Genomic DNA, 15,753 nt, shown 5'->3' on the forward strand with positions numbered 1-15,753 from the left:
GAATGTGGAGTGGGATATAGGTTAGGGACAAGAGTGGGAGACCCACAGCCCAAATCCACCCCAGGGACCATTGGCACTAAACTCTGGGGTGCCTCTGATCCCTGCTGCCCCTGAGCCCCCCCCCGGCCCCAGGGAGGGCTCCAGCACCCGTCCCACCCCCGCACCATGTAGGGCACCGCTGCACCCAGCCCAGTACTTAAAGGAAGAGGAAAACCCGTCTTTGTGCAGAAGAGGAAGCCTGACAGCCCGGCTGAGCACAACGCACCACCAATAGCATTTTTTTTTTTATCCTTATCATTCTATTTATTTATATTTTAATCCCTCTGCAAACAGAGGAGTGACGGCAGACACAGCCCAAGCTGTGTGGCGGTGGCAAGCACTGGGGCCAGCAGCACAGCCCGGGCATGACCATGGAGCAGCGATGCATGGACAGGATCTCCTCATTCCTCTTCGAGTATGACACCCCCCGCATGGTGCTGGTGCGGAACAAGAAGGTGGGACTGACCTTCCGGATGATCCAGCTCGTCGTCCTGGCGTACATCATAGGGTGAGCTTGCTTTCCTAAATGAGAAATAGGAACGAGAGAGGAAGGAGGTTCCCATCGCCCCTGTATTCCAGCATGGGGGGGTTAATGGTGTCAGCATCGCATTCCCATGTTGTGGTCACTCCATGCTGTGGGGCTGCTCCCCACATCATTCCCATCACAGCGGCTCAGAGCCACGATCCCTGCCCAGCCCCGGCGCTCACTGAGCCGCCCTCTGCTCTGCTCCAGCTGCTGGCTGCTGGCCTGAGAATCTGTTGTTATTTTTATTTTCCTTAGTATGAAATGAGAAGCAGCTGGGGCCAGCGTGGTGATTTGTGAGCCCCAAGTGGCTGCAGACAGGTCCATAAATTTCCCTGTGCCCTCCCTGGCTGCTGGAGGCCACACTCCAGGGCCCTGTTTTCTTTTGCTTGTAGGAGGCAGCCAAAGGGCAGCTTAAAAACAGGGTGCAGAAGGGGCAGGTGGACTAGAATTAAGTGGGGACACACATTCTCAGGTGCCCCTGGCCTGGTAAGGCTGCTCGGGGCTGGCTCCAACCATCAGGATCCTTCCTGTAATGGGGATTTGCCAGCACAAGGTGCAGTGTTACGAAGCACAAGAGTTGGGAATAATGCAGGAATCAGTGCTGTGCACTAACAGGCTGGAAAGCAGCATCTGTGTCCAGGAATAATCCTTGTGAGAGGTTTGTATAGACAGGGGAGGCATGGCACAGCGGGAAAAGTAGAGAAAGAACTGAGGGGAAAGTGAGTGTCTATTGGACATGGAGCTCAGAGTAAGATCAGAGCGCCCTGTGAGCAGCAGTGCCCACTGTGGTCTCTCCCCACTGTACCTGGAATTTGAGAGGAGCAGCCCAGGGCAGCCCTTTGTGGGGTGGAACCCCAATTCACTCCTGCCTGAATCACCAGGACCTCAGCCCAAACTGCAGGCAAATGGTGAACATGAAGGGGCGGTTGGTCGCCGCAGGATTTCCTAAGGAACCACAGCTTAAGTAACTCAGCTAAAAGTGGGCCGGGCAGCAGGGAGAAAACAGAATGCCAACAGTGGGGGAAGTGATGCCCAGGGACAGAGGAGGATACTGGCATGGATGCATGCAGGATGGAGGCAAATGTAGGGCTGCCCAGCCCACAGCTAGGAGAAGATGCCCAACATAAACTGAACAGCCCTGTACAGTTTAGGGTGTAAAATGAGAGTTCTTCAGCAGTGCGTGATTTCTGCTTCCATCCTTGGGTGCTGCTCTCTTCTCTCAGGGCACACCGGAAAGCATCATCCTCATGATGTCCCCAGAAGGGCCGGCAGATGCAGGGAAGAGCTCCAGGCGGGGACGAAAACCAGACCGCTCCTTTTTTAGTGCCGGGAATGCTACCCAGAATGGTCGCCTGCCCGTGTTTATAGTCTCCCCGAGTCAGAGCGAATCCAGTGGCAGCTTGTTTATGCCCTGGGTTAAAAAGTGCCAGGAGCTGGCCCCAGCCACCAGCTGGGAGATGCAGGCATCCTGCAGCCTTTGCTACAGACCCACTGTAGACTTAGGTCCCAAATGCCTACAAATCCTGCTCCATCTGCCTTTGTGTGCCTGCAGCCACAAAGTGCATTGCACATCCCAAATTCAATGAGCCTGAGGCAAGAGTAGAGTCCTGCAGCTATAGCATATGCCTTGAGCTCCAGCAAGAGGAAATTTGGGAAATATCCCCCCCTGGTGATGGTACCTGGGCCACAGAAATGTGCCTGTAGCATCTGCCCTCATCCCCCATGATGTCCCTCATCCTGTCCTGTCCAAAGGTGCCTCACGTGCCCACGCTGCCATCCTCACCCAGTTGCCTTTCCCCATACAGGTGGGTTTTCCTCTATGAGAAGGGCTACCAGACACAGGACACCGTCATCAGCTCTGTGTCAGTGAAACTCAAGGGCCTGACGATGACCAACGAGAGCACCTTGGGTCCACGCATCTGGGATGTGGTGGATTATGTCTTCCCACCCCAGGTAAGGGGTCAGGAGGGGCTGGGAACTATTGTCACCCCAACCAGGAATTTCCTCATGCAACACGTGGGCTTTCCATAGTGAAAAGCAGGAGGGTCCCACAATAACACCCTGCCCACATAGCACACCTGGGAGCATCCCGTGCCTGGGGCCCACCAGCATTGACAGGGCATGCTTGATGTCACTTAACCAAGGATCAAAGCTCCTACAATACCTCAGACCAGCACCTTTGGAAGAAATGGTCCTGTATCATCTCTGGGGCTGGTGACACCATAGTACCCCAAGGAGAACCCATATTTGTGGAGGAAGAAGCCACAAGCCCAGCCAGGCCCTGGTGGTTTTAGTGTCTCCTGTGCCAGCAGGACAGGTTCCTCTATAAAGGAACTGCCAAAATACATTGCCACTCATCAGCTCCTTGGCTGTGTCTCTGCAGGGGGACAGTTCTTTTGTGGTGATGACCAACTTCATTATCACCCTTGGACAGAAACAAGGAACCTGCCCTGAGGTAAACACACCTGCTTCCTTCAGTGGTCACAGCCTCTGTAACTTGGGGGGTTTGTGGTGGTGACACTGGGCAAGTAATTCTGACAGCAAGGAGCTGAAAAATAAAAATCTTTGTCTTTTCCCTGCTTACTTTGGATGCCCTTGGCTGGGAAGAGGTGTATGAATGAGTTCTGTCCCCAGGATGGGACAAACAGACAGAAAGCACGGATATGAGGCTGGGACACAATGCTCAGTGCCTTTCTCCAAACAGCTGCCAGATGCTGGTTTCTGCAGGCAGGACAGCGACTGCAGTAAGGGGACTTACAGCCGCCAGGGGCAAGGTACAGTCACCTGCTGCTGTGGTGCAGCATCCCCGGAGAGGATCCCACTGGGGCTGGTCCTGCTTTCCTCTTCCAAGTGATGTCTGAGCTGCAAAAACCCTTCCTTACAAAACTAGCCAAGGCAATTGACTAGCCAAACTGATGGCTTTCTAGCAGATAATTGGACACTATTAATTGTGCTTTTTGTAAAGAGGCCACAAAGAACTGAGTATGTGGTGCTCTGGACATCTCTGGCAGAGCTGGAACTCGAGCCAGACCCCATGAATTCCAGTATTAAGCTGAGTTTCCCAGTGTTCAGGGAAGTGAACAGCTATCTCTATCCCACAGGAATCATGACAGGCAAATGCATTGATTTCAACACTACAGTGAAGACCTGTGAAATCTTCGGCTGGTGCCCTGCTGAAGTGGACTACTACATCCCCAAGTAAGCGGAGATGCTGCTGCACTATTTCCCACCCTGCTGGGGTCAGCAGAGCAATCCTGGGCTCTGTGCATGGCCCTGTGGCCCTGCTCTGTTCTCTCTGCCCTCACAGCATCACTCTGCTCTGCCATGAGCTCCATCTCTCATCTCCATGGACCACCATGAAGCACCTCCCAGCACACACAGAGTCCTTTTCCCCCTTGCCGTGGACATGTGCCTACACTTGTGTTTTTCAGCCCTGCCCTGTTGCCAGAAGTGGAGAACTTCACCCTTTTCATCAAGAACAGCATCACCTTCCCCAAGTTCAAGGTGTCCAGGTGAGGCTGGTCTGGGGGAAGACTTCTGTTTGGCCATGGCCCTAAGTGGAAGCCATGGGTGCATCTGCCTGCATAGAGGAAGGATGGCATCCCCCACCAACCTGCTCACGATGGTCTGACTGCAACATCCATATAGACGAGCTGGTGGAGATGAACTTTTCCCTTTCACATCTGTCCCAGTTTGGCTGGTGGCTGTAGGAAAGGGTGGAATTAATCTCTTTCTGTTCCCTTCTCCCCTTCCCTTCCTTCTCCCTGCTTTTCCCCATAAGAAAGCAGTAAAACATTGCATGAGGCAGTGCAGTGTGAGCAGCCAGGACAAGCCTGCTGCCTCAAAAATGCAGAGCAGCAGGATGTGGGGTCAGACACACGCCAGCACACATGTAAAGGGATTTATGATGCTACCAATCACGTATCTGATTTGGAGCAAATTAGGAGAAGCTAATTGTGCTGAGCTTAGGAAATTCCTCACTAAGCCAGTAATATCCCCACTCTGTAGGGAGAGTGACTGGGGTTGCACGATAGGGACATAGCAGGGGACAGAAGATTCTGGGAAGCGAGGGCAGCCACAGCCAGCTGGGGTCATGAAGGGACTTCCTGTCTTTGATCATTGCCACTAATTAAGTGCTGAGCAGAAGTGATGGGATGGGGCTGAGCAAAGCGTGACGCTTATGAAACCAGCTGGATCAGGAGGCTTCATGGAAAGGCTATTCTGGGGACAAAGGGCAGAGCTGAGCAGCATGCAAGGCATTGTCATCCCTTCTAGAGGAGATGGCAAAGAATTGCTATGGATGCTGTGGAACATGTTATCTATGAGCTGGAGCAACGTGTGGGACCAGACACCTCCATTGCCATTAAAATGATTCAGATCTTCAGACTCCCTTTTGCTCTTCTGTCATTCCCAGGCGGAACTTAGTGGAGAGCATCACCACGCAGTACCTGAAGAAGTGCACGTACCACAAAGTCACTGACTCCTTGTGCCCTATGTTCAACCTGGGATATATCGTGAGGGAATCAGGTCAAAATTTCAGTGTGTTGGCTGTGAAGGTAAGGAAGATTCTGCTGCTGTCCCCTGTACCCACGGGGTCTGGTGTCACTGGGACAAGGGATGTGCTTTTCCCAGGGCTGCACAGAAGAGCCTGAATTAAATCCCTTATAGATGATGAAGCTCTTTGGACGTAGCCCTTTTCTAATTTAAATTTAAATGTAAGCCATGAAACGCAATGCTTTGATGCAGTGAGATTAAACTAGAGGCAAAGCTCATGGGCGACATCAGGCAAGGACAGGCTGTTCCATAGGGGCCATAGAGCACTCTTTTGCAGATCTACTCGTAGAATCAGCGTCATTGGGTGGCTTGGGTTGGAAATGACAAAGATCATCTAGTGCTAAAACCCCCCTGCCTTGAGCATCCACTAAATCATTCCTTGGGCTTCGCATGATGATCAGGAACAAGAGGGTATGGACTTGGTCATAAGTGCAGCCTCAGTGACCGCTCTCTTGGCTGCAGGGCGGTGTGGTGGGCATCACCATCGACTGGAACTGTGACCTCGACTGGCCTATCCGGTACTGCAAACCTATTTACCAGTTCCACGGCCTGTACAATGACAACACTAACGTTTCACCAGGCTTCAATTTCAGGTGAGGGCATTCCTCCTACAGGCAAAAGCTGGAGGTGATGGTTTTGGGGATCCCACAGCACCCAATGGATGGCAGAAGATCTTGCCCCATGTCCCAGTGCCCTGGGGATGCAGGGGGTTGTAGGCACCCAAATGAACCATTAACACTCCCCATCTAATGGGACAGATATGCCAAATACTACAGAGAAGATGGGATAGAAAAGAGGACGCTGTACAAGGTGTTTGGGATCCGATTTGACATCCTGGTGAACGGCAAGGTAAGGGCTTTCCTTGTGGTGCTCCCACTGGCAGCATTTAAAGGGTGTCCCTTTTTCATTTAGTTACAAATATAGGAAGCAAAATAATTTCAATTTATGTGCCAGAACCCAAACCAATCATATTCTTTTTCTGACCAACGTGCTTAAAAACATTACTCAGTCCTTGTTTCTCTGAGCAGTGGTGAGCTCTGCAGTTGGAATTCCTGCAAGGTTCTTTAGCCAAGCCCTACCTGGAGCTGTCACATCCTTTCCTTGTGAACCCATTGTCACATGACAACACTTCTGTCTCGTTTTATGCAGGCGGGCAAATTTGACATCATCCCCACCATGACCACAATTGGCTCTGGGATTGGTATTTTTGGAGTGGTAAGTTTGGATGTTTCCAGCCCTCGTGTAGCTTCATTACCCTTGGCTGTGATTGTCAGGGGGTGGGCAAAGGGGAAGGAGGTGTGACCCCGTGCCCACCATTCCTGCTGTGGGGAGCGCCATCCTACAGAGCATCCTGGGATCTTAATCTTGATGCATGACACAAAAACTTCTACATGATCCTAAGGGTGTGGGTGCCACGTTTACCTAAATGGGAAGCACTTAATTTCTGATGGCTTAAACTGCTTTGTCCTAAATGTTCTAAACTGGCTTTTGGAGGCTGTGTGCTCTTCAGCACCAAGAAATGACCCCAGTTCATAGGGCAAACTGGGTTGGAAGCATAGCAGGCAGGGTGAGCTGGAAGGCAGCCCCAACCCTGCCTATGATTTGCTTCAAGGCCTCTGTCCTGTGTGACCTGCTCCTGCTGCATTTTCTCCAAGGACGGGACTACTACAAGCAGAAGAAGTTCAAGTACGCAGAACAGGAGCCTGTGAGTACTGGCATGTCCCTCCCTTGGGCGGGTGAGTGAGGGTGTGTGCATCCAGGAGCATCCAGGCACTGTCCTGAGAGGGTGAGAACCCAGAGCCCCTGTATCCTTTCCAAAATGATGTTCTCAAATCACTTTCTGAGAACATCCCCATGACCATGGAGTGTTCCGTGTCCATTCATAGGATGTGAAAGCAGATCCCCTCAAATTCATCTCACATGCTGGGTGTTAGGAATTGGTGCTCTCCAACTGCATGTGCCTTTGCAGGGAGCTCTGTAAAAGCATCACCATTTTCTCTTGTTTAACTCTTAGTCAAAGTCAACGAAGAAAGAGAAGGAGCTGGACAAATCACCGTGAGAGGTGAGCAGGGTTTCCCCCGGTCAGGGGGTGGTGGGTCTCAGGGGTAGCCCTGGGAAGGAAAACAGCTGTGGGGACAGGACACCCAAAACCATTGTGCCCCTTTCTCTCCAGCATTCCACACTGCCCGACAGACCCGCAACCTCTTCCTCCTCCTCTTCCAAAATACAGTCGTCATCCCCATCACCAGCCTCAAGGCTGCAGGAGCAGCATCCGATGTCGACTCACAGGAATTCTGGGCACGGGGCTTGCTGGGACACTGGAGCAGGTGGCACCTGCATGGGCCACAGGGGACCTGCTCTCACTGAGGCACCCACGGGACCCTCCACCAGCCTTGTGTGGGGTGCTGGACCCGTGCTGAGGTGTCCTGCATCCCAGGCCCCTGCAGCCTTGAGCAGATGCAGATGGAGGAGAAGGGGTGGAAGGAGAGCCAGTCAGAGCCATGCTCAGTCCCTCAGCATGGGAGAGAGAGTTATTTTGTAAGAATGTATTTTATTAAAAATAATAATAATAATAAACCTTTAGTTTTTCTACTACATCTTTTTGCAGTGCCCATGCTTGCCCTAGGCAGGGCAAAGGGTGTGCACTGCTTCTTGGCACCAGGGAGTTTGTGCACGCAGAGCAATGCTGCGAAGTGTGTTAGAGCACGGAGCCTCCGTGTTGGACTTGGTGCGGACTCCCCTGGGCTCTGCCCTCCCATGCAGGGCCACTGGGCCTCTGGCCACAAACATGGGTTGTTATCAGCCTTTTCACTGGGGTTTCCGTCTCAGACAAGCTGGCTGGCTGGGAGCCATCAGGAGCTGCTGCCCAGTGCCAGCCCTGCTGGTGCTGCTGCTGCCGTCCTCAGCTCCTTGCACCCAGCTGCAAAACCACCCTGAGCAATCCCTGTCCACACTACAGATCTGCCAGCAATGTGGGGTGCAGCAGAGGGCTGCTGAGCTCATGGCTGTGATATCCCATCTAGTACATTCCCAGCGCAGAGCTTATCTGCTCCAAGAAGAATGCCTTGGTTTTGAAGTTTCTTCTTAAGATTACCCAGTTGGTTCCCCTTTTTTGGTACTCTTTCTCCTGCTGCTGACCTATAAGAGAGTCGCCAGGTGCTTGTAGTGGTGGAGCAGAGATGGGGCTGAGCTCAGGGCTGTTAATCCTCATGCTGGCATCATGCAATGTGCAGTGCAGCACAGCCCTCAGCACGCCGCAGCCAGCAGAGGGGACTGGCAGACCGCAGCTCAGCCCTGCCTGGCAAGATTCAGCTGCTGAAGATGAGAGTCAGCAGAACAGGAGTGCTCGGGTTAACCTTTGCACCCACTAACACGAGGTCAGTCTGCAGGCAGAGCTGCTACTCGAGCAGGGGATTGTTTCTGCCTCCTTAATCTGTCAAGCACTTGTAATGTTAAACCTCAAATCTTACCTCGGAATGATTAAACACAGAATAGGAAATTAGGAAAATGCTCTTTGTAAAAGATCCCATTCACAGCCTCTGAGCCGGGATCCCTAATAGTCTCAGAACTACTTTAGAAATCACAGGAGGGTTTATTTCCATCTCCCTGCTCGCATTTTAAGACACGCAGTCTTTGGGGAAGCCTCAGCTTTTCATTCACTCCCCAGTCACTCCCGCAGGACCACATGGTGCAATTTTAATTCCTCCAGCAACACAAGCTGCCTGTCTGCACTCATTTGCTAGTCCCGTTCATTCCTTCTTTGGCACAGTGAGTTCCCTTTGGTATCTAACCCAGTCTTCCAGCTTGGAATTTTCTGCTTATACCCATTCCCTTCCTCTCTTGACATGGAAGTTTTCAGTTGGATATATCCACTGGCTGACAGAGGATTGACAGCAACATTCATGTCCTCCCAGCACTCAATGAAGGTTTTATTTCCTCCTGTCTTAACACATTCTCAGGCCAGATTGTACTGCGTGGGGAAAGGTCCCTCTCTGCCATTACCACGTTAGACATCTGCAGCTGTGCCTGCAGTCATAACTCTCAGTGGCAGTAGGTTGGTACAGCTCATTTTCACTGCTGCCAGCTCCAAATGATGCCATGCTATTTTCTTTCCCTTTCATTGGTGAAGTACCCTCTCCTTCTGTTATCTATTTCTAATTGCTTTATTGGCTAATTTTAGAAAGCATAAAAGTCAAAAGTGGCCAAGTGGATTCTGAATATAGCAGCCATGAAGTCAATCGAGCAGCTCCTCAGTGGTGGTGAACCGAGATCACTCCAGCTGGCAGTACCAAGCACAGCCCTGCTCTGTTCTATGGCATCACAGAGTGTTGTGACCCAAGCTGCTCTTAAAGAAAAGATGGCTTCAACTCTAAAACTGTTTTCAGGTGTCACTGTTTCATTACAGCAACTGATTTTAAAGGAATCAGGTCTTTAGGGGACAATCCCCAGCACTTCTCAGTCATCTTCTGGGCATGTCAAAGTCTAAAGTGAAGCAGCCCAAATGATTTCTGAACCCCCTGAAAACATTTATTGGCAGCAGTTATGGCAAAAAGAACTGGAAGCGGAATGTTTCCTTGCTGAAGAGAAACTAAGCTGTACCTGTATGAGCAAGACCCTGCTGGTTAAACTGGATGTCCCTGTGAAACGGGGCTTTTATCTTTATACATTTGGATCTTTCAGAGCAGGATGCCAGGGATATGAAACCCAGCTGCATAACTGTGCATGCAGGGACCTGTGCTACAGACCACAGAGATGAGATGGGTTCCATTGCTGCACAGGCCTTTTTTTGTGCATCTAGCTGAATTACAATGAGAATTGATGATGAACAGCAGAGATGGTGCCAGGATTTGAACTGATTTCTCCTTGCCTTTGTTTGAGTTGGTGTGAAGCCAGGGACGTGGTGTCCTCAAGCCGCCTGCTCCACAGGCAACCAGCCCTGCCTCGGTGCAAAGACAAACCCAAAGCTCTGAGGGAATGAGAGCATTTCTTCAGTGTGATCCTGGAACTGATGCCTTCCTCAGAGGGCATGGCACCATGAACACAGACATAAGCCACTTCTGGACCCAGAACTGCTACAAGGATGCTTCTCCATAGTGGCTTCACTATCCTCAGCAGAGACCAAATGTGGCCTGGAAAGGCCGGGTAATTTAACCATACCCAAGAGTTCCTCTATGCCCCAATGTTTCTGATTCATGGAGAACGTTCTCCTCCAGCTATTCTTTCTGCTGATCCTTTCTAGGTTTCATAGGGCTCACTTTGCTGGATGCAAGAATTCATTAACAACCAAGCCCACAGCCACACTGCTTGCTCAGCCCATCCTTCACACTGTCCCCTCACAGCCAGCAGGTTGGGATTGATGCTCTCCTCCAACATGGGATCCCGAATGACTCTGATCCCCACAGCGTCTGTTTGTGAAACAAGCATCAGACCTCCGCTACTCAGGGGAGTTATATAGCCCAAAACACTGTGTTTTCACACCGCAGCCCAGACGTGCTTATTATTTCACAACACAGGTTTGTTCAGCCTAGAGAAGAGAAGGTTGCGGGGTGACCTCATTGCGGCCTTTCAATACCTGAAGGGAACTTACTCCCAGGAGGGGAGTAAACTCTTGGAAAGGGCTGATAATAGCAGGACACGGGGAAATGGTTTTAAGTTAAAAGAGGGAAGATTTAGGTTGGATGTCAGGGGGAAGTTCTTCACTAGGAGAGTGGTGAGGCCCTGGAACAGGCTGCCCAGGGAGGTTGTGGATGCCCCGTCCTTGGAGGTGTTCAAGGCCAGGTTGGACGGGGCCATGGGCAACCTGATCTATGGGGCTCTATGGGGAGTCTATGGGGTGTCTTTGGGGATCTATGGGTTGTCTGTGGGGCTCTATGGGGTCTCCTGGGTAACCTGATGTAGTAAAGGTGTATGTTTGGTGGCCCTGCCAGGCAGGGGGTTGGAACTACATGATCCTTGAGGTCCCTTCCAACCCGTGTCATTCTGTGATTCTGTAACACACACAGACATTAGTCCCCTCAAAAACAAGAGGTTTTTCCCTCACACCCTCCACACCGGTCCGTGGCACCCAGCTCCACCTCACCTCACCTCACGGCCAACGGCCGCCACCAGAGGCGCGGCTGCTCGGAGCCAATAGGAGCGTGCGCGAGGGCGGCTCTAGGAGGCGGCGGGCAGGGGGGGCTCCCGGCCCATTGCGGCCAATGGGGGTTGGCCGTCGGCGGGGCGGTGCGCGCTGATAGGGCGCTGCGGGAGTTTGGCCGGGCGCTGCAAACGGCGGCACGTTGGAGCGGAGCGGGGCCGAGCGCAGGTGAGCGGGAGGGAAGGGGGGGAGCTTCGCTGTTCGCTTCGCTGTTCCACACGCCTCGGCCGGCGGCGTGAGGAGCCCCGCGGGGCCGCCTCGTAGGCCGCGCTGCGTGAGGAGCCGCAGCCCGTGCGGTGCTGCTTGGCTGGGGCAGGTGCGGGGCTGTGTTGCCTCAGCCGGCCGTGTTCCGTTCTAAGGGTGGTTGGAGGCTCCGTGCGCTACTGCGGGCATAAATGAGGGGGGGTGAGTCCCTTTGAAAGCCGGGATGTGAGCGCTGTGCTCACAGTGAGAACCTGCTGCCTTTCAAATGGGCTCCGTGATTCCAAGTGAAGCTCTCGCTGCCGCTCCCACTAAGGTGTTAACTTCTTTCCCTCCTTTACCTCGCTGTGTTCTGGCGTCTGACACGGGCTGCCTTTGAAGTGCTGCTTTTAGAGCTGGATGAGGCGAGCAGCGAGTTGTTATCTCTGCTGCTGGAGGAGAAAACCCAAAGGCAGATTGCTGGGGCTGCCGTGTGCCCTCGTTTGTGGCACAGTGTGTGCTGAGCAGCACCGATCTCCGGGCACAGCAGTCATTTGCTTTCCCCTGTGTGTTCCTTTGGCTCTTTCCTGAAGAAGGCCAGATCTTAGCAACCAGGAGCGTCAGCACTGGCCTCTTATCATTCCAGCCAGGAGTTCAGGCATGTTATTAATGCAGTATGAGAGCTGTGCTTTAAGCTTCGGTAGGTGCTGAGTGGTCCTAGTTGCTTTGTGTTTGTTGCCTGAAGTGCCTCTGTTCTAGACCCATCTCCAACTATTTCTTCTCCCTTTTGGGATGTCTCAGTGTCTGGAGCTGGTGTGCTCTGATTTGGACCGTACTGTGTAGCATGTGCCCATAGGATGAACCCTGGCCCCAGAGGGGGTGGGCTGAGCTGCTCTCTCAGCTCATCCAGTCTCTTCTGGATCAGAGCTGTGAGAGGACCTGTGTCCTGAGATCTCATCTATCCCTGTATTACCCCAGAGAGTAATGATATGCTGCACACAGCTTGTTTGTACCTAACTTCTGTCATAGGTTTCCAAGCTAGCGCTCCTGAGTGTTCTTTAAGTGTTTATTGTCTTTCCCTGGCACAAGGTTCTTGCACTAACTGGTTCTCAAAGATGAGCTGGGAAGGGATTGTGGGGTACCTCCCACTGCTTCTTGGGAGGTATCTGGAGTAAGCAGCTGGTCAGCCTGCACTACAGGGCTTGGCTGTGGGTTTTCCCGTAGAACCTTTGCATCTTTTACTTTTAAGCTAATAAAATGTTATCATGCTCCTGAATCTCTGAAAGAAATGCTGCTGCAGGAATCAAATGAAGAGTCTCGGGTTCTTTTTTTCTAGGAACAGATGAGAGAACAGCAGAGGGGTCCCCTGCTTGATTGTGTGCCACCCTGCAGCTGCCAGCTTGGTGAGTACAAGGATGCCGAGTCCTGCTTGTGTGCATCCAAATCTCAGCCAAAATCCCCACTTTTTCTAAGAGGGAAAGCATCTTGTTATGCTGTGAGGAGGAGTTCCTAAAGGGAATTGATGTGTCTCAAGAAAGTTGTAGGACATTTGTTCTTCAGTGATAAATTATATAGCATGTATAAAACCAATCCGTGTTCCTACTCATGGTGCCACTGATAACACTGCTGATATCAGTGCTGACCTTAGAGGAGTCTTTACAGACTGCTTGCTATCCTGGAGCATGAAGAGGACACTTGGAGAAAAGCTGGGGGAGCTGGATGGCTTCTGGGTCTCTGGAGTATGTCTCTGTCTGGTTGAGAGGATGGATCTGCTGCAAATTGGGGCATGCTGCACTATTGGTGTGGAAAGGACATGTGTTAGTGGGGAGCTCAGGGTGAGGGTAGTGTCCGTGTTGGAGTTGCGGAAGACAGTTTGCTTGATAACATCTGAAATCAATCTGTGCAATTATTCTGCCTTGAGAATATGCCTGGGGAGAGTCAGCTCACTGCTGCTGTGAAGTGCAGGTAGCTGATGAGCTGGAGAAGAGTAGACGGGTCCGTTCAGCTGATCTCAGAGCACCAACAAACACTGGTTGCCGGGGGAAGGCAGGTTCTGCTTATATGGGAGGGTGTGGTTCCCTTTTGGAGCTCTGTGCTGGTGCTGTGCATGCAGTGTAAGACAAAAGATGGGAGGGGAAAATGACTTGCTTGAGGTCAGTAGCAAAGGTTGCTTTGAGTAACAGCTCTTCATTGGTGCCTATATGAAGGAAGCAAGCAGATGATTCTGGGTGACAAGTAAATGCATCTCAGGAGAAGTAGACAGACAATAGTCCTCACCAAGGTTCTTCTGCTGAGCTTTTTGTCTTCATAGCTTTAAATTCCTCTGATAGTCATTTTATATCACTAGCTTCTCAAAGCAAGTGATGTCCTGTAGCAAGTGTCTGATGTGCAGGTGGGTGACCCTTTCATCTAATAGGCAGTTAAATGAATGTGGGTATCTGACTGTGAAAGCAGTGAGGATGATTGAATTGTACAGAAGCAATTGCTGGCGTAACTCAGTCATTTGTGGCAGATCTGAAGTCGTTAGTGATCTTTATGATAAAGCATCAAAGTGCTGGGTACAGAAGATAAATGAATGATATCAAATAATGTAATTAAGCATGTGGTTTTAATTAAGATGGTGGTTAAGCTTGACGTGCTTGGAAAAAAACTGTCTGAAGAGCTTAAGAAATCCTGATAACTGGTAAATTGGGCTGGGTTTCCATTCTGGAAGATAAAAATGGGAAGAAACATCATAGATGTGTGGGAGAGAGGCTGTTGATTTGTGCCTGTTGGTGAGGTGTAAGTTGGTATACATACCTTTCTCTCTCCAGAAATTCAATGTTTTTCACACTTATGTGGTTCTATTAAAGATACACAGGTGGTGTCTGAAAGGATTGTCCTTGATCGTGGAAATCCATGTTTAGTTTGGGACACTCACTCGACCAGAATTTGTTTGGTGATAAGCTGGGAGCTGTGGCAAAGCAAGGAGATCCCCTTGGGTTCCTAGGGAAGGCTTGTGCCTGGCTTTAGGGCTGCTACAAATTAACAAGTGTAACTTTTTTTCCCAGGATTAAACTTCAGGCTGTCAAAAAAAGAAAAACATATGGAAATTTGACTCAGCCTTTCCTATTTTCCAGCTACTGAGGTGCTGCTTTCCATTTGCTTCTTTTTCCTGTAGCCTACACAAATATGGTCACCAAACAAAGTTTATCATTAACGACTGGGTGTAGTCAAGCGCAGCTTAGCTGGAGTTCTGATTTGCTTGGGGATTTGAGGACTGAACTTGCTGGTCATGTTTCTTAGAGTGGGTTAAATCTTCAGAAACATTTTTGTGCTCAATTGCAGTCTTCAGTTTTATTTTTGGCCTAAGTGATAGGGACAAAAACAGATGGAGAAGTATAAATATTTGTCATAAGTGTCAAATATGTGACACTGGAGAATGATTTCACTGCTTCCATGTGCTTGTGTCCCTGGATGGGGAGGTTCTCTTGAAAGGTCGAAACCTTTTGAGGACACAGTGTCTTTGTGAGCTGAGGCTCATGTCTGAAAGGGAAAGCTGTCCCATGGCAGCTGAGAGCTTCTCATCCTGGAGACTTGCTGGCTTAGGGAGTGAACCTGGCTGAAAATAAATCCCTATATTTTATTTGATGGCAACCAGCTCATGAGCTGAGTCATGCCTTGTGATAAAGGTGTGGTTTGCTGAGGACTTGTTTCTGTTGGGTTGCTGCCCTGGACAGGCATTATTTTACAGTGAGTACCTCAGAGTTGTGTGGGTTTTTTTCCAGAAGCCATTTGGGATTAATTTAGCCTGTTTGTCTCTGGTCTGGTTGCAGTGTTTTCTGTAGATTAGTGATTGCGTTCTGGGAAGGCTCTGAAGTGTTGTAATTAATTCTTCAATGTTATTCAGGGTTTATGGTGAAGTTGCTAGCTAGTTAACAGTGACTGCTCTAATTATTCTGGTGTTAATATAAACAGCGAGGCTGTGATGTGCCATTCTCTGCTAGAGCAGCGCTTGTGTATTTGCCTTTCTGAGATGGAAGCATCCTATTGTGTTCCAATATCCCACATATGTTTCTAGGGTTGGCTGCTTGTTTTTTCTCAGCCAAGTGGCTCCATAATGGTGTGACTTTGTGATACAAAGTATTAATGACATATTTTGAATGGCTATTAGGTCCTTCTTCCACTGTGTGTGGCAAGGTTCTTGTCTTTTCACAGCTCTGTGGATAATATTTCTTTTTCCTTTGAAGGTAAAGAAAATCTTTCCACTGGTGTCCTTCGCATTATTTTTGCCCTGGCTCTTGAACTCTATACTAAATAGATGCAATTCCTACGGACC

General features: G+C 50.5%; 2 protein-coding genes across 7 annotated transcripts in view; both read left to right on the forward strand.

Annotated features, from left to right (window-relative positions):
- The first annotated feature begins 333 nt into the window (after nt 1-333).
- P2RX1 (purinergic receptor P2X 1) lies at nt 334-7,714 on the forward strand. 2 transcript variants are annotated; one of them, XM_015880902.2, is made up of 13 exons: nt 334-547; nt 2,371-2,518; nt 2,949-3,020; nt 3,270-3,339; nt 3,667-3,763; nt 3,997-4,077; nt 4,980-5,121; nt 5,582-5,712; nt 5,878-5,968; nt 6,269-6,334; nt 6,732-6,824; nt 7,134-7,181; nt 7,293-7,714. In XM_015880902.2, the coding sequence occupies exons 1-12, from the start codon at nt 405-407 to the stop codon at nt 7,176-7,178; spliced, it is 1,179 nt and encodes a 392-aa protein (XP_015736388.1). In that variant the 5' UTR covers nt 334-404; the 3' UTR covers nt 7,179-7,181; nt 7,293-7,714. The 2 variants fall into 2 exon arrangements, with proteins under 2 accessions (XP_015736388.1, XP_032304300.1); XM_032448409.1 differs by having other exon boundaries at nt 378-547; nt 7,350-7,714.
- A 3,583-nt stretch (nt 7,715-11,297) lies between these two features.
- CAMKK1 (calcium/calmodulin dependent protein kinase kinase 1) overlaps nt 11,298-15,753 on the forward strand; it is a 62,178-nt gene continuing 57,722 nt past the window's right edge. For all 5 annotated transcript variants that reach the window (XM_015880717.2, XM_015880716.2, XM_015880715.2 and 2 more), the window contains exons 1-2: nt 11,298-11,423; nt 12,772-12,838. The gene's annotated coding sequence lies outside the window, so the exon portion shown is untranslated. The remainder of the gene's footprint in view (nt 11,424-12,771; nt 12,839-15,753) is intronic.

The sequence above is a fragment of the Coturnix japonica genome, chromosome 19, assembly GCF_001577835.2.
Source record: "Coturnix japonica isolate 7356 chromosome 19, Coturnix japonica 2.1, whole genome shotgun sequence".
NCBI classification, from domain to species: Eukaryota; Metazoa; Chordata; class Aves; order Galliformes; family Phasianidae; genus Coturnix; species Coturnix japonica.

Excerpts from the sequence above, each read along its gene's own strand:
- P2RX1 (XM_015880902.2), top strand. The coding sequence starts at position 405 with ATGACCATGGAGCAGCGATGCATGGACAGGATCTCCTCATTCCTCTTC. Across the intron at positions 3,764-3,996 it reads GTGGACTACTACATCCCCAA|CCCTGCCCTGTTGCCAGAAG; the intron begins GTAAGCGGAGAT and ends TGTGTTTTTCAG. Across the intron at positions 4,078-4,979 it reads CCCAAGTTCAAGGTGTCCAG|GCGGAACTTAGTGGAGAGCA; the intron begins GTGAGGCTGGTC and ends TGTCATTCCCAG.